The sequence below is a fragment of the Lonchura striata genome, chromosome 3, assembly GCF_050655825.1.
Source record: "Lonchura striata isolate lonStrDom1 chromosome 3, ASM5065582v1, whole genome shotgun sequence".
Classification (NCBI taxonomy): domain Eukaryota; kingdom Metazoa; phylum Chordata; class Aves; order Passeriformes; family Estrildidae; genus Lonchura; species Lonchura striata.
In genome coordinates, this window is record NC_140705.1 from 115,526,323 (window position 1) to 115,553,923 (window position 27,601).

Here is a 27,601-nt window from a genome sequence, read left to right on the forward strand (position 1 = left end):
GTGGGGGGGAGCAGGGAGAGGGGGCACGGGGGAGCCCGGCTGGGGAGAGAAGGAACAGGGAAAGGATGGAGGAACAGTGTAGCGTAGGGGTGAGTAGGGGAATAGAGAGGGAGGACAAGGAAAGGAGAGTAGGGGGGCCCGCCCGGGAGGGAGGGAGGGGAGGGCTAGGGGGGAGAGGGAGGGGGGGGGGTTTGGGGGGGGGGAGGGTGTAGGGGGTGGGGGAGGGGAGGAAGGGAGGGTCGATAAGAGAGGCATAGAGAAAAAAAAATACAAAAGAAAAGAAACGCGCAACAAAAGCAAAAGAAAAAGAGATATAGAGCCCGACCGGCCGCAACCTCCCGCTCCGAGCGCCCAGCATCAAATGGCTCCGCCGCGCTCGCCCCGCGGTTTAAATACCCGCGGCCCCGCCCCGCGCAGGCGCGCTGGGGCCCCGCGCACCTGTGCGCGCACCTGTGCTGGCCCCGCCCCCGGCCCCGCCCCCCGCCCGTAAATGGCGGCGGCTCCGCGCCCGCCCCGTGTTCTGTGTGGATGCTCGGACGGACTGCGGCGGGACCGGCGCTCGGAGCTCCGTGCGGGGATCGGATCGGGGCAGCTCCCGGCCTGCGCGGCGTCCGAGGCGCTCAGCTGAGATCGGGATCGGGATTCGGGTTCTGGTCCCGCCGGTGTCTGCTGGGGGAGCCGGGCGGAGCCGCTCCTTCCTCGGCGGGCAGGGAAGGGGTGCCGGGGCCGGCGGATCGAGGCGGGATCGGGGCTGGGATCGGGACCGGCAGCGCCGCGGCCGGGAGGAGCCGCTCCGGGACGGGCGCCGCCGCTCCAGCTGCGGCCGGCGCGGGGCTCGGGTCCCGCCGGGGCTCGGGTCCCGTTCTCGCTGTGGCCGCGGGGAGCCGGGGCTGCGTCGGGGCCGGGACCCCATCGGCACCGCCGCTCCCGCAGCGCCGCCTCCGGCCCCGCGGGCGGACACGGAGCCGCCCCGCAGCCCCCGCGGGATGCCGAGCCCCCCCGCCCCGGTAGCCCCGTGGCCACCGCGCTCCCCTGCGAGCAGCAGCGCCCGCCTCCCCCGCCCCGTGTCCGCATCCCCGGGGGAGCCCCGCCGGACGAGCGGGGCTGCGGCGCCGCGGCCGGGAGCGGCCGCTCCGCCGGGGCCGCTGCTCCCGCTCCGGCTGTGCCCGGTGCGGGGCTGGAGGAGCCGGAGCTCCGAAGGGCAGAGAGCACCTCCTGTCCTTGGCTCTGCGGGGCGGGAGCTGCCGTGCCCTGCCCGTGGCTCGCAGCGTGCCGAGCGCACGTCCCGGCACGGGCACCGGCGCACGGGACAGCGCTGGCACGGACACGGCTGAAGGGCTGCCCGCGGCTCCTCGGCCAGGGGCTGCTCCCCACAGGCACGCAGGGATGCTTCAGCCCGGACAGACGCCACCGACAGCCCACAGGGACCCCAGGGAACGGCTGGCATTACCTGGGAATGGAGGCACGGCCGTTTGCAGAGGGGCTCTGACAGCAATCCCTGTTTCTGACCTCCCACACAGCTGCCAGGTATGTTCCAGCCACCCCAAATCTCCTCCCTCTTTTCCAGCCGGAGGCTATCATTCACCAGCAGCATTTGAGCCAAGGCAATCTTCCTTCACAGGTACTAAATGCCAAGCAAGAGCCTTGGAGATGCCTTGAAATCAGAGGTTGGAGTGCAATTATGTTTGGAGATTTCCAGGGAGCCAGCTGGAGGTGCAGAAGGGATGGAAAACTCTCACAGGTGGGTCCCACTGGAGATGTGCTGCAGGCAGGGATGTGCATCCCTTTCCTGAGGGGAAAGGACATGCAGAGGCCACTGCCGAGGCTCTGAAAGGAGCTGAGCTTCTGCAGGAGAGATGTTCTGCCTCAGCACAGGCCGGGAGCTCATCCAGCCACTGCCTTGTCCTGCTTTAAAACATCAACTGGAGCCTGAGCTCCGGGGAGTGAAATCAGTTGAATTCCAGGGAACTCTGTCAAGTGACCCCAGACACATCCCTGGGGCTGGGGGATGAGGGTTTTAAATAGCAAGTTCTGTGGAATAGAGACCTGTCCTTGTCCTGATCCCACTGAGCTTCCCTGGAACCTCTGCTGGTTCCTGACACAGCTGGTGCTAAAGTGGCAGCTCTGCATGGGAATTTCCAATCTCCACGAGGCACTGTCAGGTTATTCCAGCAGGAATTCAGCAGGGAACCTGGGGCTGTGGGTATAATTCATCTGAACTAGCAAAGCTGATACTGAACCCCAAATCCAGGCACCATACAAAGAACAATCTTTGTGCTAAAGCCCCTGGGCTGGGAAATTTCAGCAGCCAAATGTATGGAATGATCTAAATCCCAGCAGGCAGCATCCCCCAGCGGGACAATCCAAGTGCCAGGGTGGGAGCTCTTGTCCTTCCCCTGCTGCTGGTGGGACAAATTCCCTTGGCACAGCTGGTGGGGCAGGAGCTGAGAGCAGGAGGGGCAGGAACAGGGATGGGAGATGAGGCTGCTGGAATGTCACCTGGAGCACCTGAACACGTTCTGTCCCTGCAGGAGCCAAAGCAGATCCCTCCTGGCCGGGCTGGAGGGCAGCTGCTGGATCTGCTCTGGGGGAAAACTCCCTGCCCCTGCCAGGAGCACTGGCTCTGCTCTTCCTCCAGCTTCTGAGCAGTGTCAGGGCCACCGTGAGGGAGTTCAAACCCGAAAAATCCCCACAGCCCACGGAGTGAATGATCCCAGGAGAGAAACGCAGCATTGAAATAAAAATCTTACAGCTCTGTCAAAAAGGCTGTGACAACACTGCAACGGGATTCCCAGGAACCTTCTGGTTTGCTCTCGGAATGCTCTTGGTTCTCTTTTATGTATTTTTAGTCCCTCAGTGGGCAGCTTGTAGGATTTATTCTGGGACTTAGAGGTTGAGCAGGGTTGGCTCAGGATTGACCTTCACCTCTGGTGCCTCTTTGTGCAAACACAACGTGGCCGGGCTGGGTGAACTCGTGACCTCAGCTTTCCCCTCCAAAATGTCCCTCACTAATTTCCCTGGGGTGAGCTGGGATTTTGGCCCAGACTGTCACTCCTCGCCTCCCCGTGCCCGCGCAGTGTCCGTTCTGTCCCCACGGTGCCCTGGGGACACCGGGGGGTCCCTTTGCCTTTCTCCTGCCCCTTTCCAGCCCGAGGCTCCTCTGCCCGTGTCCCACACAGCACAGGGGCACCGAAGGGGAAAGGCTCCAGAAAACATTTCTGCAATTCCTCAGCAATTATTTATTTATTTATTTATTTATTTACTTATTTAATCACATTCTTCTCCTCTTCCCCAGGGAGAAGAACATGAACTCACAGCCACCGAGGCCTGACGGGTTCCTGCAGCGAGAGCTCGGTGCGTGTCCGCAGAGGTGAGTGCAGCACCTGAAAGGAAAAAACACAGGGGAAAATGGGATTTATTTTGCTTCAAAGTTATTGCAAGTTCTTAAAGCCCAACCAACTTTTGCTCTTGCTTTTGGTCAGGTGGAGCAGGAACAGTAGGCAGAGGTGGTGCCATCGATGTGGACGTGCCCGATGCTTTCTGGGGCAGAAAAAGGAGATTAAGCTCACCTTACATCAAGCAGGTATTTAAAAAGATTTATAGCTCTTCAAACGTAGCACCCTTTAATTACCATAATGTTTCTTCCATGATTTTAACTAATTCTCAGTGTATTTTATAAAACTTAAAATAACACCTCCTCCCCATAAAACAGACTCATCAAGCATTAGATAAAAAGTCCTTGTGCCAGTCTCAGGCTTCCACATCTAACAGGAGACCCTCCCCGTAAGCAAACAAAAAAAATCAAAATAACGTACCAAAACTAGTCCTTGCTAACACTAAAAATACAGCTCGACCGTATCCAAAAAACCCCCGATTTTATTTATTCCAAACACCAAATATTCTTAAAATTCTAAATCAATAACTCTTAAAAAAAAACCCCATCAAAACTTACTTCAAATATAGAAAAGCCTAACTGTATAGATAAATATTTGTCCAAGCCCACAAAAAATATAAAACAATCTAATCAATATCCTACATTTAACAAAACCCACTACACAAATTAGTACCATTTAAATTGTAACATAAATAAAAATCTATTACTGAGAAACATATTTCCCAATAAATAAAACCACCCTGTAAAGATATAAGTAATAATCTTAACTCAACAAGCTAAAATGTCTCCAAAACCAAAAGACTTAAAATACCTTCAATATTTATAAATAACAACATTCAATATGTTAAGTGTTAATAAAATCAAACAAAATTAAATGTCAATACATTTAAATAAATACATTAAGTTTCTTTTTATCTATTAAAATTAAGTTTATTATTCCTTACTATCAAAATTCATTCAATCTAAATTTAAATGTTATTTAATATAACCTATCCTAAGTTTTATTAAAAATCACTTCTCTAAACTATACAGTATATGGTTAATATTCTTAAAAAAAATAAAACAACTCAAATTAAAACAACTAAAAGAAAACACTACCAAACACCTATTCAGAAGTAAAAAAAATACAGTGTATTGTATCATCAATTTCATCAAAAATTCTGTTCTTCATTACAATCTCTACTCTTACATAAAATTTCTAATTCCTACTTTTTTTTTCTCTACTTTTACAGCTCTTAAAACAAGTTAACTCTCTAACTAATCTCTACACTAACTCTATAATTTAACCTAAATTTATCTCATAGTTTTAAATATTTTTCAAGACTAAAAAAAATATATTTCATTAAAAACCTCCTCCAAACTGTTAATCTGATCACTTTCCTCAGTTATTATTACAAAATCACTTCAATATAAAACTCAACTACAACATTAATTTCTTTTTCTAAGTTTCACACTAAGTAATCGCTCTCTCATACATTTCCTCCACCTTCACACTCTCAATATCCAAATCCAAACTCACAATCCTGTCCATAACCACTTTCAAATCTTTAAAAAAAAGTTTACTATATTCAAATATATTCTAAAAACACTTCTAAAAAATCCAATTATTAAATAATGTGATTCATCTTTAATCCTAACATTTTTACTCTTAACTACTATTTTTAAAAACATTATATAAAAATATATTAAGTAACATACACCAATTAAAATTTAAACTATAACCTAACCCTATATCTACCTAAATAAAATAATTAACAGGAAACCCAAATATTTTCTACGTCAAAAATAAAATTCAAATAATTTTAACTTAACAATTTAACTTTATCAATATAACAAATAAACTTATTATTTTAAACTTAAAAAATCATTATCCACACATAATTATTTAACTTACTACTAATTTAACATTTATCAATTGTTAAAAACTCTAAAATAATGTACCATCTTTTAATACTTACTAATGATATAATTTCACCTATGTTATTAATTATAGATATTATCTAAGTAATTCCTAATTATTATCAATTTCTTCTTTACTACATACATTATTTTATTCTTATATTTCTTCATGCTTATAACTGAAAAATTATAACAACTTATACCATTATCTTGCAAGTCTATACAATTTTATAAAACAAAACTTAACAATACTTATTTCTTATATCAAAACATAAAGTTTACTTATATTTCAACAAGTACAAAAACCCAAGTAAATTTCAATAAGGAACATAAAACCAGATCACACAAAAAACACACTCACCACTCCACAAAACACCAATGTAAATACACAGATAAATTACACTATGTAAATACAAATGTAGATTATGCAAGAATTGCAACTTACACCTGACGTCTTGTACTGCACCCACCAAAATATATAAACTTTAGGTTTCTTTATAAATATAAAAATCAATATTATAAAAATCTTATTTAATAACTTTCAAAGTATAAAATTCTATCAAATATTATACTTCTACTCTATTTACTTTATTTACTTTTAATTATATCACTTTACCAATTAACCAACCTAAAACAAACATTTAAGTAACTTTCACTAAAGTTTCAAGTTTAAATACTTTGTATTTATCTAGCACTTCTCAAAAAAATCCATTTTTTACCTACTTACTTAATATACCAATAAAAAACATTACAAATAATCCATATAATTAAAAAGCCCTTACATTATTAACTCTTAATATAAAAATAGTTACCAATTTAAAACAAAAACCTCATTTATCCAAGGCGGGAGATGGGCATGCAAGGCAGTGAAGTGCCAGGGAGTGGTAAGAGGCCAAGGCAAGTCTAGGGTTGGCTTTGTCAGGAAAGCCAAGGGAATAAAAGCTGGCGGGAAAACACCAGAAAATTGTGAGAAAGGAAGAAAAGGGGTGTTCCTCTGGGAAGGTGACACGGCTGACAGGCAGGCTGAGGCGCCTTCCATCAACACCTGCAGCACGGGCAAGAAACAGGAGGAGCTGGAAGCCGCTGTGCTGCAGGAAAGTTACGGCCTTTTGCATCTCTGGGATGTGGTGGGATGAATCCCATGACTGCAGTGTCACTACTGAGAGCTCCAGCCTGGTCAGAAGATACAGGGGAGGAAGGGGAGATGGAGGGATTGCCCTCTGCACCAAGAAGTGGATTCCACGTGAGGAGCCGTGTTTGAAGAACAGCCACGAGCAAGTCCAAAGCCTGTAGGCAAGAACCCGTGACCAAGGCAGCCAAGGAGCCCTGTGGATAGTATCTACTCCAGGCTGCCTGATGAAGGGGATCCTGCTGACAAAGGCTTCTTTCTAAAGCTACAGGAAGCATTGTGCTCGTTGGCTTTCGTCCTGCTGGAGGGCTTCAACCACTGCGCAGTGCAGATCCTTTCTTGACAGGTGACTGAAACAGAGTTCCAGTGACCTTCTCAGTTAAGGTCTGTCACATGCAAAGAAATGCTGCTTTTAGCATCACTAGAAATTAATGCCAGCTGTAGATATGACAAAACCACAAGTGTCTTGCCCACTGAAAATTTTGAAAGAAAGCAGACTGTCTTCAGCAAGATTTAGGATCAAATGCAAAGAGCCACATATCTCTTACCTGATTAATTTCATAGCCACGATTTCGTGTCTTTTGGCTCTTAACATGGATAGTCTTAAGCTGTACTTTGTCATCATTTGGTCAGCTCATGAGGTTTTTTAGTTTTAAAAAAGGCAGAGAAACTGCAACTATCTATCTTTGAGTAGAGGAGCACATACAAAATGTCAGGGTGAAAGATTACTCATACCAGTGTGAAAAACGCTAATCACTTGGTTTTTAAAAGTTTAATAATAATAAAATGGTTATAAAAATAATAATATCACTAGAGTACTAAAGTTTAGAGTTAGGACAATTACAAGACAATAAAAAAAGTAAAGAATTACGGACGTCCGGATGTTCTCGGACATTAAGTTACGAAAAGCATGACTTGTGAATAAAGGAATCACCCTTAAACTAATATACTTGTTGCATATTTATATATCTTTTATGGTTACGAATGCATTCTATTTTAAACAAGAAACTCTGTTTGTTGTATGTTAATTGTTTCCTTTAATCCCCTGGCATCTTTGAGTCTGAGTAAGGCCTGAAGAAATTAACTTCTTCTGATAAAAGCCATAAATTCCTCTGCTTTGGAAGATTTAGGTGTTCTTTGAAGTAAGTATCTCATTCCTAAAAAAAAACTTCCCCACATACATAGTCTCTATTTTAACATTAGGTTAGAACCTAAAACTGTATTTAACACACTACTTAAGTGAATTAACACAGCATAACGTTCTAACATTACACATAGAATATTCATTATAGCCTTTGCGAAAAGCCAATCATAAAATATGCATTTTTCACACCAGCAAGGACAAGGAGGTATTGAAGGAGACTGTTGAAGGAGAGGTAAAGTCTTAAATGCTAAAACTGAAGACAGAGCATCACTAAGTTAAAGATTTGTCTATTTGCTTTTAAACTGATACAAAGCAAGACAAAGTAAATTATTATAACTACTTCAAATCTAGTTGAAAATGTGCTGAGGTGTGCATTAAGACCAAGGTGGAAGTTTACAAGTTACAAATGCTTAAGACAATTCTTGCTAGGGATAGATAGCATTGCATCAGGCAGTTTACTATTCCAACCATTCCTGAAAGATGTGCATCTCAAAAAGATATGGCATATGAATTCTTAAATTAGACCAATAATGACATGCACCCAAAAAAGAAAAACATTCTCTCTTCTCCCTTTCTTTTCTGCTTTCTTGTCATAGTGTGACTAAGGAGAAACTGAAAGAATCCATGAGTGACAGAGCTGATTCCAATCAGTCCTCCCCGATGGAGGGATCAAAGGCCAACTGTAGTGGACCAAACAGGGCTTTCCCCTTGGAAGTGTATTCCATCCCGTCGAGATCAGCACAAACACAAGGGATGAAACCGACTTCCCACGGCTGCCATCCAAGCTATGACACTGTAACTCAGTACCACCTGCACATTTTTTTTGCTTGAATCCTTAAAGTAATGATTCTCTCCATCTCCATCCCTTAAAATCCAATTCTGTCAGCTTTTCAGTGTTCAAAAATGAACTAGTTAAGATAGCACTGAGGAAAGAAAGAAGAAAATAAGCATATTTTATTGTGTAAGTAATTAGATTTGAGATGGAATTACTAAAAGGTAAGCATACATGGACCCCCCACACACACAGTTGTCTTTTTGCAGTTGCACTTAAGGATTGTACTTCAAATATGGTTACACAGATATCTTTCCCCCTCCACATTGACTGCCTCTTAATATTAGAACTAATCTGCCACAAAACTACATGAAATAAAACAGTGAGAAATATACTTGAGAATGACTGTTGTTTACGAAATGGGTAATTTATAGTATACAATTACTGATAAGGTAGAACAAGAGTTCAAAAACTGGACTGCATTACAAAGCACTTCTTCAAACATCAATTTTGGATTATTGCTGGAAGGTACTAACTGGTCTGTTATAGACTAATTTACAGACATTCATAAAATAGTGAAAAATGCATGCTTTAGAAACCTGGGACATTTCATGCCTTTGTGCTAGCAGAACATGAAAATGGAAGTGATTGGCATTTTTCAATGTAGGTTAGTAGCATTTAGAGTTTTTATTCTGGTGTACTAACTGATTCTTTGTATTTTTTCTCTTTTTCTTCAGGTGATTTTTCATCTTCAGGTTTAGTCCATGGAGGGCTGCGAAACTTCTGTAAAGGTAAAAATATGGTGTATAGAATACATATATACATAAACAGAAATAAAAAAGTCTGTTAAAATTGGAATTGTCCCTAGAAAAGGGTCCTGATCTCTAAGTGCAAAACCATACAAGTCTGATGCTACATACAGCTTCATATCACTGCATATTATATATATATATATAAACAACCACATAGGTATTTAATATTCAATTATTTTGGAAAACTCTCCTTACTCCTGCTTCCAGGGCTATACACATGACACTGTCAAATTAAGTAATTTGACTACCAGCTTTCCAAATATTTAATAGTTTGCAAATTGTTACCAGCCAGAAATAATTTTGAACAGATCAATTACAATCAGACACAGTCAAAGTCTGAATTAAGTAGTCTTCTCTTTTGAGACAGAACTTGGTGAAGAATGTGTAAGTCTACTTTAAGTAACTGAATCTCATGAGACCTTTTAGTAAAACCCCAAAAATTACTCTGGAAGAGAATACCTGAAAGCTTGTCTCTGTTTCTGCTGCTTCCAAACGAGATGTTGAATCATTACGATTCCCCAGACATGTCTTGGCCACCTGTCAATAGAAATGTCAGAGATAACTACTTCATATTTTTTCCAAAAATATTCAGTTTAAAAAAAAAAAAAAACAACAAAAAAAACCCAACAACAACAGCAAAAAAAAACAACCCAATTTGGGTCTTCTTTTAAGCCTCCTTGATGAAATGGAACTAAGTTTTCATAGCTAAACTTATCCCAGACTCCCATCATCCCTGTAACAGTCTTCAACAATACAGTCTCGTGACAGCGAGTTTAACAACTTCATACTTACCCAGCTTTTTTTCTTCGTGTTTAAATCTCATCACCAATAGTGAAGTTTACTTCTACAGGTGGTCCTAGGGAACAGAAAATTAATTACAAGTGCCTTTTATGGGTGAGGAAATAGTAACAAACAGTAGAAAATCAGCATTACAGTTAGAACTTCTCTATTACTATTCTCTTGGCTATACTCTGGATCTCTTAGGTATAATAATCCCTGAATAGGAATATAAAGTCACTGAATGGAGAAGTCAGGTGACTCTCAAGGCAGAAAATCTTGCTGCATTACTTCCTGTCATTTTATTCAAGAAATAATGTCATATTCTTTGCCAATATGCTTTTTAATATCTGGGAAAGCAGAGTTGCACAGCATAAATAAAATTAATTACAAAGTGGATTTTTGAACTAAGGAGATCTTCAGGTATGAAACCAGAGATTTGCTCAACACTGGAAATTCTACTGTATTTAAATCCAAGTCCCTTCAGGAGTAGGGTTAAGGATGCAATAAGAAAAGGAGCTGAAAGATTAAATACAGTCAAATATTCATAATACTTGGTCATTGCTCTAAAATGAGTTCACATTGGAATTTCTCTACTTGTTTTGCTATTAAAAGTGACACATTTAAATGGAGTGAAAACGACAAGGTTTTTTTAAAGTTTTGAGTCATCAAGACTCTTTCCAGTGTAACAGTGGGAGGGGTTTAGTCATGTTTAAGCTACTGAAGGCAGCCTCTGAGATGATGCAGATGGATTTGATGTGGGGAACTCTTTCTCATATTTTCCCACTCTAGACAGTAGAAATAAAAATTGGATTCATGTAGGGAATAATCGAGGCAGTATTGATTAAAATAAAGTCTATTGATAAAGCACCTACTCCTTTTATGACAAAAAATCAAACATCAAACAAACATGTGGTTTATGTCTTAGATAAAGACTAAAAAGTCAGATGACAGGGTAGCAATTTTTCGTAGTCTTGAAATACTTCAAAACCTTATACGTGTGGTCCTGTCAAAACTTCCATTTAAATTATTTACTCTTAATCTAGATTTAAAAAAATTATTCCAAGCTGAATTATCCTCAGAAAAAATGAAGATTTAGGTGACTTCTAGGTGTGTGGCTTGAGGACAAAAGATACTCTAGGTCCAACAATCAATAGTATTGCAAAATGTGTAATAAAGAGGATAGAAATAATGCTAATTAAATATGATAATTTACATATCCAGAATTTTCTCTGACTGTACCTACTAGAACATGAAATCAGGTGACCTATTTCACCAACATCATTTATAGGAGATAGGAAGCAAAAACTATTAATTGCATTAGTAAAGCTAAAGGTCAACTTCTTAAGACATATGCAAAGGAAAAAGAAAAAAACAACCCCGGTCTGCTTTAGAGAAAATAAAAGTGAACAATAAAACAATGCTGTATGAGTGAGTAGTCTTGCAGTGTCTTCATAGGCCAGACAACAAAGGCTATCTTGATAGGAAAAGAGCAATAAAGATTAAGTCTGTATTATTTCACATTTGTTCACTCAGAGATCTTCTCCTTTTAGTAGCACACCATATGGATCACTGTTGGAGAAAGACAGGGACTTTTTCCTAAGGATGTCTTTATGATGTTAAAGCATAACATATTCATTATTGACTCCTTATCACTGTGAAACATTGTATATCATTAGCAAATAAATTACAGCTTGAAAACAACAACAGTTCAATAGCCAGCACTGTAACCAGCTCCTGTGGACGAGGTGCAAACACACACACACAGAGGGCTGGGTTTAACAGAACACAAACTGAATCCCACACACATATGACCTCAGGCATATATATATATAAATACATACATATACATACACCCCCACCTGTGTGTATTTATGTGTTTTTATATGTCTATATCTACATGCATATATAAACACATAAATATGCAAACACGCATAACACATATATCTTTGTGTCCCTCAGCTAAAGATCAGCGGCAGAATATAAACTCAATGAACTAGAATACCTTTCACACCCTTAGGTGACAAAGAAAGCAAAATATTAAACTTCTGTTATTGTTGTTAGTTCCCTCTATGCCAAATAGTGGATTGTTTTGTATGTTTGTCCGTCAGATTTCCTCCCATGAGAGGTACAATCATTACCAATGGACAGAATGGGAGCTCGACATGGCAGAAACTATCAAAAAAGCAAAAACTATTTGCTGTGTTGCTTTCCTCAGCTTAGCGTGCAGCCCGATTAAAAAATTATCTGTGTGTGAAATTATGGCTATAAAATCTGCATATTGATTGGTCACGTACACAAAATTTGGGAAGTTATGGTATTCAATTGTCCTAGTAAACAGCATTGCAAAGCTGGAGAGCTTCACAGCTGGATGTATAAATGACAAAGGTGGATAAACAAAGGGTGCATCTTTATTACTGTGAGAACCCCGGCCTTGCTCTGGGGTCTCATGTGGTGGTGAAATTCCTCCTCCAACCCGTGCTTCCAAAGAAAAACTCCGCAGGCTTTAGCTGTTCGGTCTCAAGGCAGTTTATCGCTAGTTATCTAACAGATTATGTTCTTGGACTGCGGCTGTTTGATCAGCGGCCTGGGTAGAGGCACACACACCCCCTGACATCCTCTCGATCTGCTGCCTTCTTCGTCTCCCTCTCCGCCCAGGGCTGCTGCTATCTTTTATAAGATATATTACGTATAACGTGTTTACAATTATTCCCCAATACCTACTACCTAGTTGCCAAGTGTTTTTCTACTCTAAACCGATCTGTCAGTGCCAACATCACCAAGAACATGGAGGTAAGGAAAAAGAAGGAGGAAGAACAGGATCAGCCCACTTTCCTCCATCTTAGAACTTCTGACCCCCACCTACAAAGTGAAAACCCCCCTGTACAATACTAAAAAAATTTCCCCTCTACTTTGTAACTACTTTTACTATACTATCTAACCTTTTGTGATTGCTTGTTCCACCTCCAAAGTTGGCAATTTATTCCATGGCTCAAACTCAAAATCACAGCTGTTTTTCAGCTGTCTGCCAGGGTCTAGAATGCCTCTGACCAAGGCCTGGAACCTCTAAAAATGTCTGAGAGACATTTTGAGTTCCCACATATTAGAAAAATTTTAACACGCCAGTCAGAACTCAGCATGTCCAGTGGCTATTGAATCATGCAACTTTACCTGCGAACAGCTGAACAATGTAAATATAAGTATTTTCTACTGCATCAACTCAGCAAATCAGAACTGGCTTTATGGTCAAAAAAAACATAACAATTTAAGGTCAAATAATCAATTCACAAGTGAACAGGAAATCAAGTTTAAATAAGTGGTATTATAACAGTTTTTGCAGTTAGAAAAATCATTCTGCTGCTCCTAAAGAGCATCATCCAGATTTAGTTGACCAGACATTGGAGTTTCAGTGTTCCTGTGCATCACTGCTCCTCTTGGCTTCATAGGGCACAAAAAGCAGATAGGGAGGTTGTTTGTAAAGCACGATGGGGGAGAAAGTACTGGGTTAATTCTGAAGAAAAGAAACCAGATACAGGAGAAAAGAATGATGTGGTTAGATCAACTGACAAACTATTTATCTTAGTTGTCAGGTTAGGTTCACAGTTTACTCAAAGACACGTTTTATCAGATTTGCTCATGAATTTGTTACAGATCTGTACTGGGAGCTGCTTTAATCACTGTTTAGAAGAAAGATACAGAACAAGAAGTATGTGAAATGTGCATATACCTTCTCAGAAGACACCTCTGCAGTTTTTCATACGCTTTTCCTGTTTTAGATCAGTGTGCTAAGGGGATGGTTAAACTCCGATGATGTAACTTCTTATGACCTTCCTCTTCCTAGTCCTCATTTACAGAATCAAATTTCCTTTAAGGATTTTATTTGCTTGAAATTTCGTTATAAAAATGGTTATTTTTTTTCTCTTATTACACCCTTTGGAAAACAATTGGAGAGTGCAATTTGATCAAAGCTCTGAAACAGATTTAAGAAAATAAAGCAAAATGCTGTAGTTGCTTAGAAATGTATACAATTTTGGCTCCAATACAGAATATCCTTTGTCGTTGAATGATTAATGAACATAGAGTGTTTTTTTACTGCAGGAAATTAAGGCGGTAAATAAAAAGCACTACCACTTCTATTTATCAGAGAAGATTCTGTAAGGACAAAGCAAAAAATCTAATAAGAGAACAAAGAATAATTTTATAAATTCTTTGATGTTGTAGCAATACCAAGCAGGTAGTTAAAAATGAGATGTTATATGCATAAGAATTATCTGACACGAAAAGGCAATTAAGTAAATTATGGTGTAAAAGCCAAAATCCCAAAAGCTTTTGGGAAGACAGAAAAGGGAAGGAATACAGGGGAAAAAGCTCTGCAGAACTCTGGTTCTGCACAGAGGCTTTCAGGAGTCAGACATAAGAAAGCATCTCCGGATAAGGCTAAGAAAAAGTAGTACTGACAAGATGCCTCTAATAAAGTACAAATAATAAAAAGAATGGAAACTTTTACAATACTGAAGGTAATTTGGAGGGGGGTTTTGATGAATTTCAGATGCTGTATCACAGGATATTCTACCTACTTCTGGCTATTGCTGGTCCTATGCCAAATTTCATTACAGATAAATATCAGCAGCGTCTAATTTCCAGATTTGCTACTCTGTATCCCATTTGCCAATAACTTTTCATTTTTTGTATTTCAGTATTTGTTCTAATGTAAACAACACTAATTACTCTGAACAGGCATAAACCCCATAAATACAAAATTGCAGAAAGATCACAAATATAAGATAGAGATGCTTAGCCGTACAGACTTAAAAATACCAGTTGGAACCAGCAACTAACCATTTTGCTTTATTTTTTGCCTCAGTATCTATAAGGTTGCATGTTCTTCTCTAGTTAGTCTTCACTACCTTAATTCTTTCTAAATAGAAATCACATTTTATTTATCAGAGACACAATAAAAGGACCTTTGTGAAGTTCTGAGAAAGGATTATTGAAATAATAGGTTTCTAAGCAATGCAGTTTCTAGTACATCTTCACTAATATTACTTTGAAATGCTGCATTACAACCTTAACCATCCAGCCTTAATCTTCCTTCATTTGAATGCAAGAAGCTGTAAAAACTTCAGAAAAAAATGACAGAGTCAAGTAATGAAAAAACAATTAAAACTCTTCCTAAGTGTTGCATTTTCTCCAAGTGATACTGTTCACAGGTACAAATGGCAGCTTTGACTTACCAAAGAATTAGGATCCTTTGGGTATAAATTCCTTCCAGTACTTTCAGAACTTAAAGTGGTATTTCTAATGCCACTATATGTAGGCTAATTGTGGAAAGAAGATTTTTATTTCAGTTCTCAAAGCTAATAATTTGAATTCCTTGTGCCTTTCGTCTCTCTTTGTTAATGTGAGATGATGATGATGAAGAAGAAAAGGTTGCTAACCAATGTCATCACCTGCACTATTTTTATGGCCATCTTAGCCTATGTTAAGATGGACAGGGTGTCTGTCTGCTGATGGACTGAACAGTTAAAAATACAAGCTGTTAGAAGGACAAAAAACAACCACCTAAATAAGTAAACCACCATCTCACTAACTAAAACCTTGATTTTATGGAAAGGTGAATCTTTTAGGTGTCTTTGATTGCAATACTTGATGCAGAAATTAAATACTGGTTTGACTTTTGAAATATATTACCAGTTATTTTCTTTTCCTTTCTCTTTTAATGTATTCACTTCTGTATAAAAGACCTGTTTAAAATGTCTGATACAAGTATTTAGCCTAAGAGGAAGAAGAAGAGGAGAGAGGAGGAGAGAGTAAGAGGAAGAAAAAGAGAAGGGAGGAAGAAGAAGAAGAAAGAGGAGAGAGTGAGAAGAAAGAGGAGAGAGTGAGAAGAAAGAGGAGAGAGTGAGAAGAAAGAGGAGAGAGTGAGAAGAAAGAGGAGAGAGTGAGAAGAAAGAGGAGAGAGTGAGAAGAAAGAGGAGAGAGTGAGAAAAAAAAAATGAAGAGGAGAGAGTAAGAAGAAAACAGAGCAAGAAAAATAAGAGTCAGAGATAAAAAGAAAAACCAAAAAAGTCAGATTAGAAAGAGAAAGGCAGAGAAAGAGGAAAGAAAGGTGGGGTAAAGAGAAAAAGAGTGAAAGACAAACAGAAAAGGAAGCACTTGAAATGAAAGAGAAAAGCAAATAGAGAGACAAGAAAAAGAAGAAATAGAGCTGAAAACCTACAGGAAAACAAATGGAGAGACTGAACACAAGGTAGGGTTCAAGAGAGAAAGAAATAGAGAGTTAGACAAAAAAGTTAAAGTTGGACAGAAAAGGAAAAAGGGTCAGAGACAAAGACAATGATAGCAAGTGTTAGAAAGACAAAGGCTGACAAAGAAAAAAAAAAGAAGAAAACATAGTGAAACCTAGATTGAAAGAGACAGACATAGAGACATGGGGAAATACATGTAGAGGAATGGAAGAAAATAGGGTGAGAAGGAAATAGGGTTAGAGAAACATAGAGATGTGTTAGAAATGGAAACAAAGGAAAACACAGCCAGAGACAAAGAGTTACACATGGAAGGATAAAGTGAGGAATAGACTAAAGAGGAAAGTAAGAGGCAAAGGGAGAAAAAGGGTGAAAATGATAGGACTCAACCACACCAAAGAAAGACAGGAGATGAATGGTGGGCAGGGCAGAGGGTAAGAGGCATCATTATTAGGGCTGATTAATCTTTATTCCCTTAAACTTCAGCAATACACAGGGAAACAATGCATACAAATGCAAGTACAGAGACAAATACAACAAAGAATACATCATACCTAGGCACACAAGTACAAGTCCAATTTACATACAGCAAAATACATCAAAAGATAGGAACAACTGCAAAGACAGAACAATATAATGTACTACAAGCCAAATACATATTGACACAATATAACCGTGTCTCCATTTCAGAAAAGTCCACAACGCTTTTATTGTTATGACGCACCCGGAACAAAAACGGCGCAAAATGCTCCGCCGACGTGCACGCCCCCTTCGCGTTACGCACAAACTCACATTCACGGCAACTCGCTCCGGAGACTCCCAAAAAATCCTCCTGCCTGATGAAAACCCCCCCTGAAAGGCAAAGGCCATACACACAAGGTTGTATCTGCTCCACACACACACACACAGCTGCAGACACAAGCACACACAAACTCTCACAGACAGACACAGACAGTCACACTCTCACACATTCTTCTGCTGACACGCTGGCTGCCACCCTTACGTGAAACGCTGCACTGAAGAATATGCTTAAACGCTTCTTCTGACCGCAGGACCTCCATGTCAAATGGTAGATTCCAGGAAATTCTGTAGGGACCCGGGGACCTACGAGACAAGGGGAGGCGGTCAGTGACTGACTATCTGAGAGCTAGGAGCTATACCAACTCTGGGCCCATCAGTGTTGTACCCCAAACCCCGTAGAGAACAGATGAACGGCAAAGCTTTATAACTGCTCTACCTGAGCGTGACTACTTGCCCGGGCAAGGCAGCTCCGATCATAATTGCCACAACAGAGGTGCATACAACATAAGGCAACGTAGGTACATACAGTATAAGCACAAACAACATAAGCCAACGTAGGTACATACAGTATAAGCACAAACAACATAAGCCAACGTAGGTACGTACAGTATAAGCACAAACAACATAAGCCAACGTAGGTACATACAGTGTAAGCACAAACAATATAAGCTAACATAGGTAGGCGCAACATACGCACATACAATAGAAGCCGACACAGGTAGGTGCATCATAAGTGCATACAACGTAGGCTGACAGAGATACAAGATAAGTGAGGACTTGATATAATTCTCCAGAAGACTAATTTTTGAGCCCTATATCCTTTGAGAAGGCAGATGCTACGGAACTACTGTGGTCAGGTGATGAGGGGCTAATAAGCTCCGTACGGAAGTCCATGAGAAGGGCTACCAAAACTGAGAATGAAGACGGATGAGAACATCTCGTGTACATCGTCCGGACCCAAAAAGTAAATATGTAAAAATGCCAGAATAATTGATATCCGGGAAGGTACGTGAGCAAAATATGGCCAATACGGCACAAAATGATGTTGCTAAAGCATGGAGATGTAACAAAGGCCTATGACACAGACAACGTGACACGGACACAAGTGGAAACTGCCTGGCAATTTCACCTTATGGACCCAAGATTCCTAGCCCAAGATGAGCCATGGGCTGATGATGCCAAAGAAAAGAAAGCCCTAGGGCAGTAGCACTTGATGATGACATGCAACTCCTTTCAAGATGTTAGTGCCAAAGCACTTAAGAGGAAGCCTAAGAAGCTCAGTAGGCCTAGAGAAGGAAGAAATGACTACAGGGTGACTGTAGCTATAGCTCCAGACATGAAGGCGGGCTCCTATGGTGAAAAGATCCACGACAACGTCAAGAGTCAAAGAAGGCCGCCGATGCGAACGTCACGAGAACCAGAGAGGGATCGGAACTGCCCTGCCCGGCTAAGACTCTGGGGGGGCTGAGGAGAAACCCTCTCCCTTTGCTCCCGAGGGGCCCGTCCCACTATGGGCCTCTTCTCTGAGCTAACATCAAATAGCCTCCTGTGATAGTAAAGGTTTTCCCCCCATCTCCCACCTACTGGCCCCAGCACTTGGCTTTTGCAAGACAACCGGATGGAATCCAATGTCAGTTGGATGTGGACGGCGAGACGTTCTCTGCATCAGCTTCGGTGCTGCCGTTTCCAAACTTCAGCTACGCTCCTCCTCAGGGTACCTAAGACAAAACAGAAAATGCAACTAGTGCCCACGAAAAGAGGAATCCCCGAAACTCCGACACACCGCTGCCCCGGCTCACCTGAAGTCTTAATTTGACTCCACAAGCTGCCTGGAGGATACCTGAAAAACAAAAAGGTACACACTTAGCATGCTGCTGCATAAGGGTCACCTGTGAGTCACTGTGCCAAAATGCCAACTCACCCGCTCGCCTCTGTTCCTTCACACAGCTAGGGCAGCGACAGCACCTGCAAAAAAACAAAGCAAAACAACCCACACTGAGATACTGTGAAAACAACATCCCCCTGACCTGAAAAGCACACCCACCCAGACCTTACGCTTGCACCCACCTGGCCTTGGACATCCAGACATCCGGACCAGAGACATCTTGCAAGATGACTGCCTAAAATAAAACAAAGTAACCAAGAGTGGATGCTTACAATTGCACCAAAACCTGAAACCTGAGCAAGAACAACTCCTTCTGTCCACTGCTCACCTGGCACACAGGGCCTTGACTGCTGCTATCTGCCTGGACCTCCTAAAAATAAAGGCAAAGAACACTGCTCTAACACGGTCACCCTTTAGGCTTCCCCTGCAAATGCAAACAATGACTGACCTGATCATGGCAGCACCCTCACCCAGGACTGGGGCTCTCTGCCACAGATTTGAACTGTCTGCATCTGAAAGGAAGTTAGGACTAGTGTGAAATGGCTGAGGGAATGAAGCCCCTTGGCAAAGGCTGGGGTTAATATACCCTGATTGGGCCCGCCGCTCATTCCCGTGGCACCCAGGAAAAGGGAAGGGGCAAACCCCACCGAGTAGAAAAGCCCTCAGAGCAGCTGCAGCTGTTCGGCTCCTCTGGCTTGAATTCAAGGGGAATAAAGGGCTGGATATAGAAGGAAACTCTTCAGGGAAATGACAGCTCTTTTTTCTACAACTACTTGGAGCGAAAGGGCAAAAAAACTGGTAAGAAATAAAACTTTGTTTTTAGGCAGCATATCTAGATAAGTTGGGTAATTTGCTGTTAACTTACATAATTATTCCTCAGTGACTACTAAGTAGTGCTCAACATGAGACTAAGGGTGGAGAAAAATACTAATTATATGAACAGTCTAAGTCTTCTTCTTGGGGTTACTAATTAGGACTAACTACATTATAAATAAGAAAAATAATAGGCTCCTGGGCAGCATAAAGGTTAAGTATGTGCTAGGCTTGCCTTTCTCTGAGGTACTTAGTCCTAGGGCACAGAAAGAAGTGCCCTGAAAGGTAGTTTTAAATGCTGAAAAATCATTTTAAAAGAGCCTCCTTCAAGTGAATCCCTTAAAATGAGGAAATGGGGAATTTACCTCCACTGAAATGGATACCGTGGCAAATAAATGGCTTCTGCCCTTTCATTTAATCCCTTGAATACTGGGAAAAGAGAGGCTTTCCTCACTTTAAATCTCTCCAGTGATGAAGACAGAGGGATTTTCCCCTCAATCCAAACCCTTAAGAAAGAGAGATAGCTGGGCTTCCCCCTCAATTTAAGCCTTAGGACAACAAAAATGGTTACTCTTAATTCAAACCCATAAACGACACTGTCAAGGTTTTCCCCCTCTATTTAAACTGGAAAAAAATGGAATATGGGGATTCCCTGTCAATTAGCACCCCTAACAGCATAGAAAAGGCAGGGACTCTTTCAAATGAGACCATTAAAATTGCAGGGGAAGTGCGTTTCCTCATTATTTGAACGCAAGAAATGACGGAAAAGGAAGCTTTTTCCCATACTTGAAACCCCTTTTCTCTCCATAACCCCTCTTTTTTCTGGGAGTGCTGTGGAAGGTCTGGGGGTTCTAGGGGAGGACTGACATAATAAAAGGGGAAAGTTGAAAGCTCTCCCGTGGAACCCCACATGCTGCCCGGCCTGCTCAGGTGCTGCCCCTTGGCAAGAGGGCTCTTCCCTTGGCATTTTCTCCAAGGGATGCTCCGTGCCTGGGTGGGTCCGGCTGCTCCCTGGTCCCTGCTGGATGTTCCGACCATAGCTCCTGGCAGGTGTGCCCAGGTAGCTGCACTGAAAGCAGCTGCTCACGCAGGGAGCTGCTACACCTAGGAGTGAGGGATGAGGTGAAGAAAGGTCCTGTGGGGTGTTCCCTCCCCTACACAGCCCCTTGCCAGACCCTTAAACAATGGGGTGCCAGATTTTCATTTCAAAGATAATTAACAGTCTTTCCCCTGGCCAAACACGAATTGCGCTTCCAAAATTGCAAACAGCGAATGATTTCTCACAGACCACACCTGCCGACACCAGAAACTCCGGCAGCCCTTGGAGAGCAGCACGCCTTGAGTGAACAGACATCAACACACAGGGAGGGTGAGGTTGGTTTTACAGGGAAAAAGGGCAGAGGTCAGGTCACAAGGTCTGTGGCCCCAAGTGACTTTCAACATCTTTTCGTTCTGAATGGCACAGGATTAATCCTGGAGCAAAACTGCTGCCAGCAAGAGTTCTGCCTGCCCTGGAAGAGACAAGCACCTCCTCGAAACCAACATCAGGAAGTGTAGAGGGTGAGCCGTGTTTCACAGAGAATAGGGCCAGCAACAGAGTCCAAGAGCCAGGGGCCCCGAAAGAAGGGCCACCCCCTGAAAATCTGAATGAAGAAGGAGGTGTTGTGGACCCAAGCTGCCCTCATGTCGATGAGGAGTTGCCTTGAAGATCCCAAGTACAACTTGCAAATTGACATCAGGAACCAGGACTGGTGAGTTTTCTTTCCCATGGAAAAGGGCCAGAGTATGTGCCCAGGTGCCCCTGGCCCTCAGCTGGCCCCTGACTTCACAAAATCCAAATATCAAAGAACGTATCCCAGACCAAAGCTGTCCCCGCCTCAAACTTGTGCTGCCCTGAGAGTCCCAAGGGAGCCCTACAAACTGACATCAGGAACCTGGACTGGCGAGTTTTCTTTCCCAGGTAAAAGGACCGCTGTTTGTGCTCATGGCCCTGTGCCCACCACTGGGCCTCCTGAAATTCCGAATGGGATGCCAGATGCCTCCCACACCAAAGCTGCCCCTGGCTCTTGGCCTGGCTGCCCTTGCCGTGGTCCTGGGTGGCCCCGGGGTCTCAGTATGGAATATCCTGTGGCTCTGGGATGACATCAGCTCCCTTTGTCTCCTTTTCCATGGCAGATCGCTTCCAGGAGTCCCCGAGTCCTCCCAGCTGCCCCAGTTCCCTCCCAGTGTGCTACCCAATGTTCCCGCTTCCCTCCTGATTTTCCCAGTGTCCCTCCCAGTGTTCCCAGTGCAGGTACTGGACACAGTAGAAGTGGTTCTGTAACTGCTTTGAGCCTTTATTGCCACTATGGGAAGGCTCTGAGGGTTCTCGGGGAGGGCGGGAAGGGATGAGGGGGTCCCAGGGGTGCCACTCTGGGGGTTGGAGGTCCCAGATGGATTCCGGAAGGGGGGCATGGAGTGCTTGAGGGGGTCTCTCAATTGTCACACCAGGAGGGGCCCCAGCGGGTCTGGGGAGGCGGCCCAGGGTGTCCTGGGGGCCACTGGGGATTCTCAGGGATCCCTGGGGACTATTCAGGGGGTCCCAGAGAGTTCAAGGTGGATCCCTGGGGGATCGTTTTGGGGGGTCGCAGGGGTCAGGGGGATTTTCCAATGAAGATCTGGGGGGGAAGGGGGAGTCCTTCAGGGCCTGGCAGAAGGAGGACAACTAAGCATCACCAAACATGTTACGTCAATCTCCTGATACAATCTAGAGCCCAACTACACCCTGCATTACAAATTTCAAGTCCCCAGGACTTGTGCTATTACAGGCTATGCAGCAGGGCAGAGCAGTTGTGGAACAAATACGTGCAGACACCCGTGACACAGGACAGGGAGAGAGAGCTTTTGAGGAGAAGTAAGGACCGAGAGACCCAAAGAACACAGAGTGCACCAGAGACAAGTGACAGGACACACACCAGAACTGCTCTGCCCTGAGCACCTCAGCACTGTGATCAAAACAGACACTTTCCCTTTAGCTGGCCTAAGGAGACACTTCTTGCACATCCCCACCCCCAAAGCTGATCCTAAAGGCCCTCCCATCACCCCGCTTTCACCCCATCTGTGGGCCTTAGCCCTCCACTTATCTCTCTGGCATCTGGGGATGAGAATCCATGTCGCGTGCCAATGGAGGCTGCCTCGCCTGCGGGGAATGTCCTATGGTCACCGGGCTGTGGTCCCGTGCTCAGCTACAATCGAGAACACCAAACATCACTGCATGATCTTAGCTGCACAATGGACAAAACCCAGCAATCCTGCTACTCACCATTCTCCAGAGAATGCTCGGGTCACACACTTTGGCCAGGCTCGGAGGCTGCCACCGTCATCGCAGGGTCTGCCTGGGTTAAGAAGAGACAAAGTGACTCGGCATTGCTGAAACAGGAGTGGACCTTGGCTCCCCCTCCCTACCTCAGCGACTCACCGCAACTCCTCAGCCATTGCCAAAGGCAACCCTGATGCAATCTTGAAATACAAAATTTCAAGGCTTCATCACAGAGTCCTGCAATACTTCCCAAGAGCTCACAAGCACAGAAAATCCAGGCCATCAGCTGTTGGTGACAAGGGCTTGGCATACGCTGAGTGGATTCCCTAAAGCACACAAACAACAATGGATGCTTACAATTGCACCAAAACCTGAAACCTGAGCAAGAACAACTGCTTTTGTCCACTGCTCACCTGGCACACTTGGCCTTGACTGCTGCTAACTGCCTGGAGCTCCTAAAAATAAAGGCAAAGAACACAGCTGTAACACGGTCACCCTTTAAGCTGCCCCTGCAAATGCAAACAATGACTGACCTGATCATGGGAAAACCCTCACCCAGGACTGGGGCTCTCTGCCACTGATTGGAGTTGTCAGCACCTGAAAGGAAGTTAGGACTAGTGTCAAAAGGCTGCAGGACAACTTAACAGCACCAAACATGTTATGTCAATCTCCTCATACAATCTAGAGCCCAACTGCACCCTGCAAATTACAAATTCCAAGTCCCCAGGACTTGTGCTATTACAGGCTGTGCAGCAGGGCAGAGCAGCTGTGGGAAAAATATGTGCAGACACCCGTGACACAGGACAGGATGTGACAAACCAGGGGACAGGACAGGGAGAGAGAGCTCTTGATGAGAAGAATATCTGCAAGGACCGAGAGACCCAAACAACACAGAGGACACCAGAGACATGTGACAGGACACACATCAGAACTGCTCTGCCCTGCATGCCTCAGCACTAAGATCAAAACAGACACTTTTCACCTTTAGATGGTCTAAGGAGACACTTCTTGGACATCCCCAATTCCAAACTGACTGAAAAACCCCTCCTGGGGAGTCCCAACCTGGCACCTCGCTTATCACGCCTCTCTGTGGGTCATAACCCTCCACTTATCTTGCACATATCTGGGGATGCAAATCCCTGTTGGGTGCAGAAGAACACTGTCTCCCTGTCTGGTAAGTTCCAGCTGTCACCTCTTGGTCTGCCAAGGGAAAGAAAACTAAACATCAGTGCACAATCTGAACAGCACATCGGCCAAAACCTGGTAAATCTGCTACTCACCATCCTCCTCAGAATGCCCGGGTTCTTGGCCCTCACGCTTTGGGCGTGCTTGGATTCTGACACCGTCATCGCAGGGGACACCTGGGTTAAGGGCAGACAAGGTGACATGGCATTGCTGAAACACCAGTGGAATCTCATTCCTCCCCGACTCACTGCAACACCTTGGCCATTCCTCAGGGCTACCAGGATGGGACCTTGAAATGCAGGATTGGAAGGCTCCATCACAGGGTCCTGTAATGCCTCCAGCGAGATCCAAAGTGCATGAAACCTGGTCCATCAGCCAGTTAGTAACGGAGGTATGCACACTCCGAGTTGATTCCCTAAAGCACACAATCAAGAATGAATGCTTAGAATTGCACCAAAAATTGAGACCTGAGCAAAACCAACTGTTTCTGTCCACTGCTCACCTGGCACACTTGGCCTTGACTGCTGCTACCTGTCTGGACCTCCTAAAAATAAAGGCAAAGAACACTGCTGTAACACAGTCACCATTTAGGCTGCCCCTGCAAATGCAAACAATGACTGACCTGATCATGGGAAAATCCTCACACAAGACTGGGGCTCTCTGCCACTGATTGGAGTTGTCAGCAACTTGAAAGGAAGTTAGGACTAGTGTCAAATGGCTGCAGGACAAATTAGCATCACAAAACATATTAAGGCAATCTCCTGATACAATCTAGAGCCCAACTACACTCTGCATTACAAATTTCAAGTCCCCAGGACTTGTGCTATTACAGGCTATGCAGAAGACAGAGCAGTTGTGGGACAAATACGTGCAGGCACCCGTGACACAGGACAGGGAGAGAGAGCTTTTGAGGAGAAGAAAGGACCGAGAGACCCAAAGAACACAGAGTGCACCAGAGACAAGTGGCGGGACACACACCAGAACTGCTCTGCCCTGAGCACCTCAGCACTGTGATCAAAACAGACACTTTCCCTTTAGGTGGCCTTAGGAGACACTTCTTAGATATCCCCATCTCCAAAACTGACTCAAAAACCCCTCCTGGGGAGTCCCAACCCGGCACCTCTCTTCCATCCCCTCTGTGGGTGGTAGCCCTCCACTTATCTTGCACATATCTGGGGATACAAATCCCCATCAGGTGCAGAATGAGGCCTCCTGCCTGTCTGGGAAGTTCCAGTTGTCACCAGGCTGTTATCTCTTGCTCTGCCAAGAGAAAGAAAACCAAATGTCAGTGCACTACCTTAACAGCACATGGGGCAGAACCTGACAATTCTTCTACTCACCGTCTCCCAAGAAGTCTTGGGCCACACACCTCAGGCGTACTTGGATTCTGACACAGTCATCTCAAGGCACACCTAGGTTAAGGGCAGACAAGGTGACATGGCATTGCTGCAACTTGAGGGTACCCTCGCTCCTCTTCCCTGCCTCACCGCAACTCCTTGCCCATTCCTGTGGGTTACCAGGAGGGGACCTTGAAATGCAAAATTGGAAGGCTCTGTCACAGGGTCCTGTAATGCTTCTGGCAAGACCACACGTGCATGAAACCCGGTCCATCAGCCAGGTGGAGACAGAGGTATGAGTACTCTGAGTGGATTCCCTAAAGCACACAAACAACAGTGGATGCTTATAGTTCCACCAAAAACTAAAAGCTGAGCAAAAACAACTGCTTTGGTCCACTGCTCACCTAGCACAATGGGCCTTGACTGCTGCTATCTGCCTGGACCTTCTAAAAATAAAGGCAAAGAACACTGCTGTAACACGGTCACCATTTAGGCTGCTCCTGCAAGTGCAAACAATGACTGACCTGATCATGGCAACACCCTCACCCAGGACTGGGGCTCTCTGCCACTGATTGGAGTTGTCAGCACCTGAAAGGAAGTTAGGACTAGTGTCAAATGGCTGCAGGACAACTTAACAGCACCAAACATGTTATGTCAATCTCCTCATACAATCTAGAGCCCAACTACACCCTGCAAATTACAAATTCCAAGTCCCCAGGACTTGTGCTATTACAGGCTATGCAGCAGGGCAGAGCAGTTGTGGGACAAATACGTGCAGACACCCATGACACAGGACAGGGAGAGAGAGCTTTTGAGGAGAAGAAAGGACCGAGAGACCCAAAGAACACAGAGTGCACCAGAGACAAGTGACGGGACACACACCAGAACTGCTCTGCCCTGAGCACCTCAGCACTGTGATCAAAACAGACACTTTTTGCCTTTAGATGGCCTTAGGAGATGCTTCTTGCACATCCCCACTCCCAAAGCTCATTCAAAAGGCCCTCCCAGCACCCCGCTTTCACCCCCACTGTGGGCCTTAGCCCTCCACTTATCTCTCTGGCATCTGGGGATGAGAATCCACGTCGCCTGGCAATGGAGGCTGCCTCGCCTGCGGGGAATGTCCTATGGTCACCCGGCTGTGGTCCCGTGCTCAGCTACAATCGAGAACACCAAACATCACTGCACGATCTCAGCTGCACAGCAGCCACAACCCAGCAATTCTGCTGCTCACCATTATTCTCCTGAGAACGCCGGGCTCCTCGGGCCGCACGCTTCGCCCATGCCCTCCTGGCAGGGTCTGCCTGGCTGAAGAGCAGGCGAGGTGAGGTGGCGTTCCCAAAACTCGAGTGGACCCTGGTCCCCCTCACTAGTAGTTCCCCCACTTACAGCAACTCCTCGGCCGCTCCTGAGGCTCCCTGGTGCCACCTCCAAGTGACAAAGATCAAGGCTTCGTCGCAGAGCCGTGTGCCGCTCCCCGAATTCCCAGGAGAGCGAAGGAGCGGCTCTGCGGCCGCTTGCAGGGGGGACTCGCTGGTACACGAGTGGACTGCCTAACACACACAAACATGAATGGATACTGAGAGTTGCAGCAGAGACACTACAGCTGCAGGCACACAAATCCATAAATAAATAAACTAATGAAATGCAAAAATTCTACCAAAATATTAATTTTATTTACCCAGTATCCAAATTGCCAAATAGATTAACAGAGACACCCTGTCCTATCCCCTCAATTACACCTCTAAAATCTATGCCAAACAAATCCTGAAAACTAAGAAAACCCTGCCTGTATTGAAATAAAAACAAAAAAAAGTCTTGTAAACGTTATAAATTCGTTAACCTAACACATCAGAACCATAAAAATATTAAACCTTTATGAACACCAGTATGCACTACCCTCGTTTCAACGTATAAAAGTAAAGCTATCCCTACTACTACCTAACACAAATATCACAAAATATAGCAGTAAGAAAAGAAAAAAAAATAATCCTCACTATAACTAGAATATAAATTTTTTATTTTAAGCCAAAAAAATTCATACATTCTAAATAGGAACTTCCTCAAAATCAAGTATTTCAATAAACCCAAAAAACTCTAACATATTTCAAAT

At 44.0% G+C, this 27,601-nt stretch overlaps 1 protein-coding gene, 1 long non-coding RNA gene and 1 pseudogene across 8 annotated transcripts; 2 read left to right on the top strand and 1 right to left on the bottom strand.

The window, feature by feature from the left end:
* Nucleotides 1-475: 475 nt before the first annotated feature.
* LOC144248486 (uncharacterized) lies at nt 476-3,289 on the top strand (annotated as a pseudogene). Its single transcript, XR_014954149.1, has 3 exons — nt 476-1,527; nt 1,622-1,741; nt 2,532-3,289. The product of XR_014954149.1 is annotated as an uncharacterized LOC144248486 (transcript).
* On the top strand, nt 2,672-27,313 carry LOC146768075 (uncharacterized). Of its 4 annotated transcripts, XM_085576209.1 has the most exons (7): nt 2,672-2,805; nt 3,296-3,370; nt 3,483-3,583; nt 9,076-9,129; nt 13,579-13,633; nt 15,670-21,045; nt 21,137-27,313. In XM_085576209.1, the coding sequence occupies exons 1-5, from the start codon at nt 2,708-2,710 to the stop codon at nt 13,599-13,601; spliced, it is 351 nt and encodes a 116-aa protein (XP_085432335.1). In that variant the 5' UTR covers nt 2,672-2,707; the 3' UTR covers nt 13,602-13,633; nt 15,670-21,045; nt 21,137-27,313. The 4 variants fall into 4 exon arrangements, with proteins under 4 accessions (XP_085432335.1, XP_085432334.1, XP_085432332.1 ...); XM_085576208.1 differs by having other exon boundaries at nt 13,579-21,045; XM_085576206.1 differs by lacking the exon at nt 13,579-13,633.
* Nucleotides 8,503-26,101, bottom strand: LOC146768076 (uncharacterized). Of its 3 annotated transcripts, none has more exons than XR_014954166.1 (6): nt 26,016-26,101; nt 18,554-19,228; nt 17,176-17,276; nt 9,943-10,006; nt 9,610-9,687; nt 8,503-9,121 (listed from the first exon to the last, which is right to left on the bottom strand). It is a non-coding gene; the product is annotated as an uncharacterized LOC146768076 (long non-coding RNA). The 3 variants fall into 3 exon arrangements; XR_014954164.1 differs by lacking the exon at nt 26,016-26,101 and adding an exon at nt 16,965-17,024 and having other exon boundaries at nt 18,558-18,689; XR_014954165.1 differs by lacking the exon at nt 26,016-26,101 and adding an exon at nt 16,965-17,024 and having other exon boundaries at nt 8,503-10,006; nt 18,558-18,689.
* Nucleotides 27,314-27,601: the final 288 nt, after the last annotated feature.

Excerpts from the sequence above, each read along its gene's own strand:
- LOC146768075 (XM_085576206.1), top strand. The coding sequence starts at position 2,708 with ATGATCCCAGGAGAGAAACGCAGCATTGAAATAAAAATCTTACAGCTC. Across the intron at positions 2,806-3,295 it reads GGATTCCCAGGAACCTTCTG|GGAGAAGAACATGAACTCAC; the intron begins GTTTGCTCTCGG and ends CCTCTTCCCCAG. Across the intron at positions 3,371-3,482 it reads CTCGGTGCGTGTCCGCAGAG|GTGGAGCAGGAACAGTAGGC; the intron begins GTGAGTGCAGCA and ends GCTTTTGGTCAG.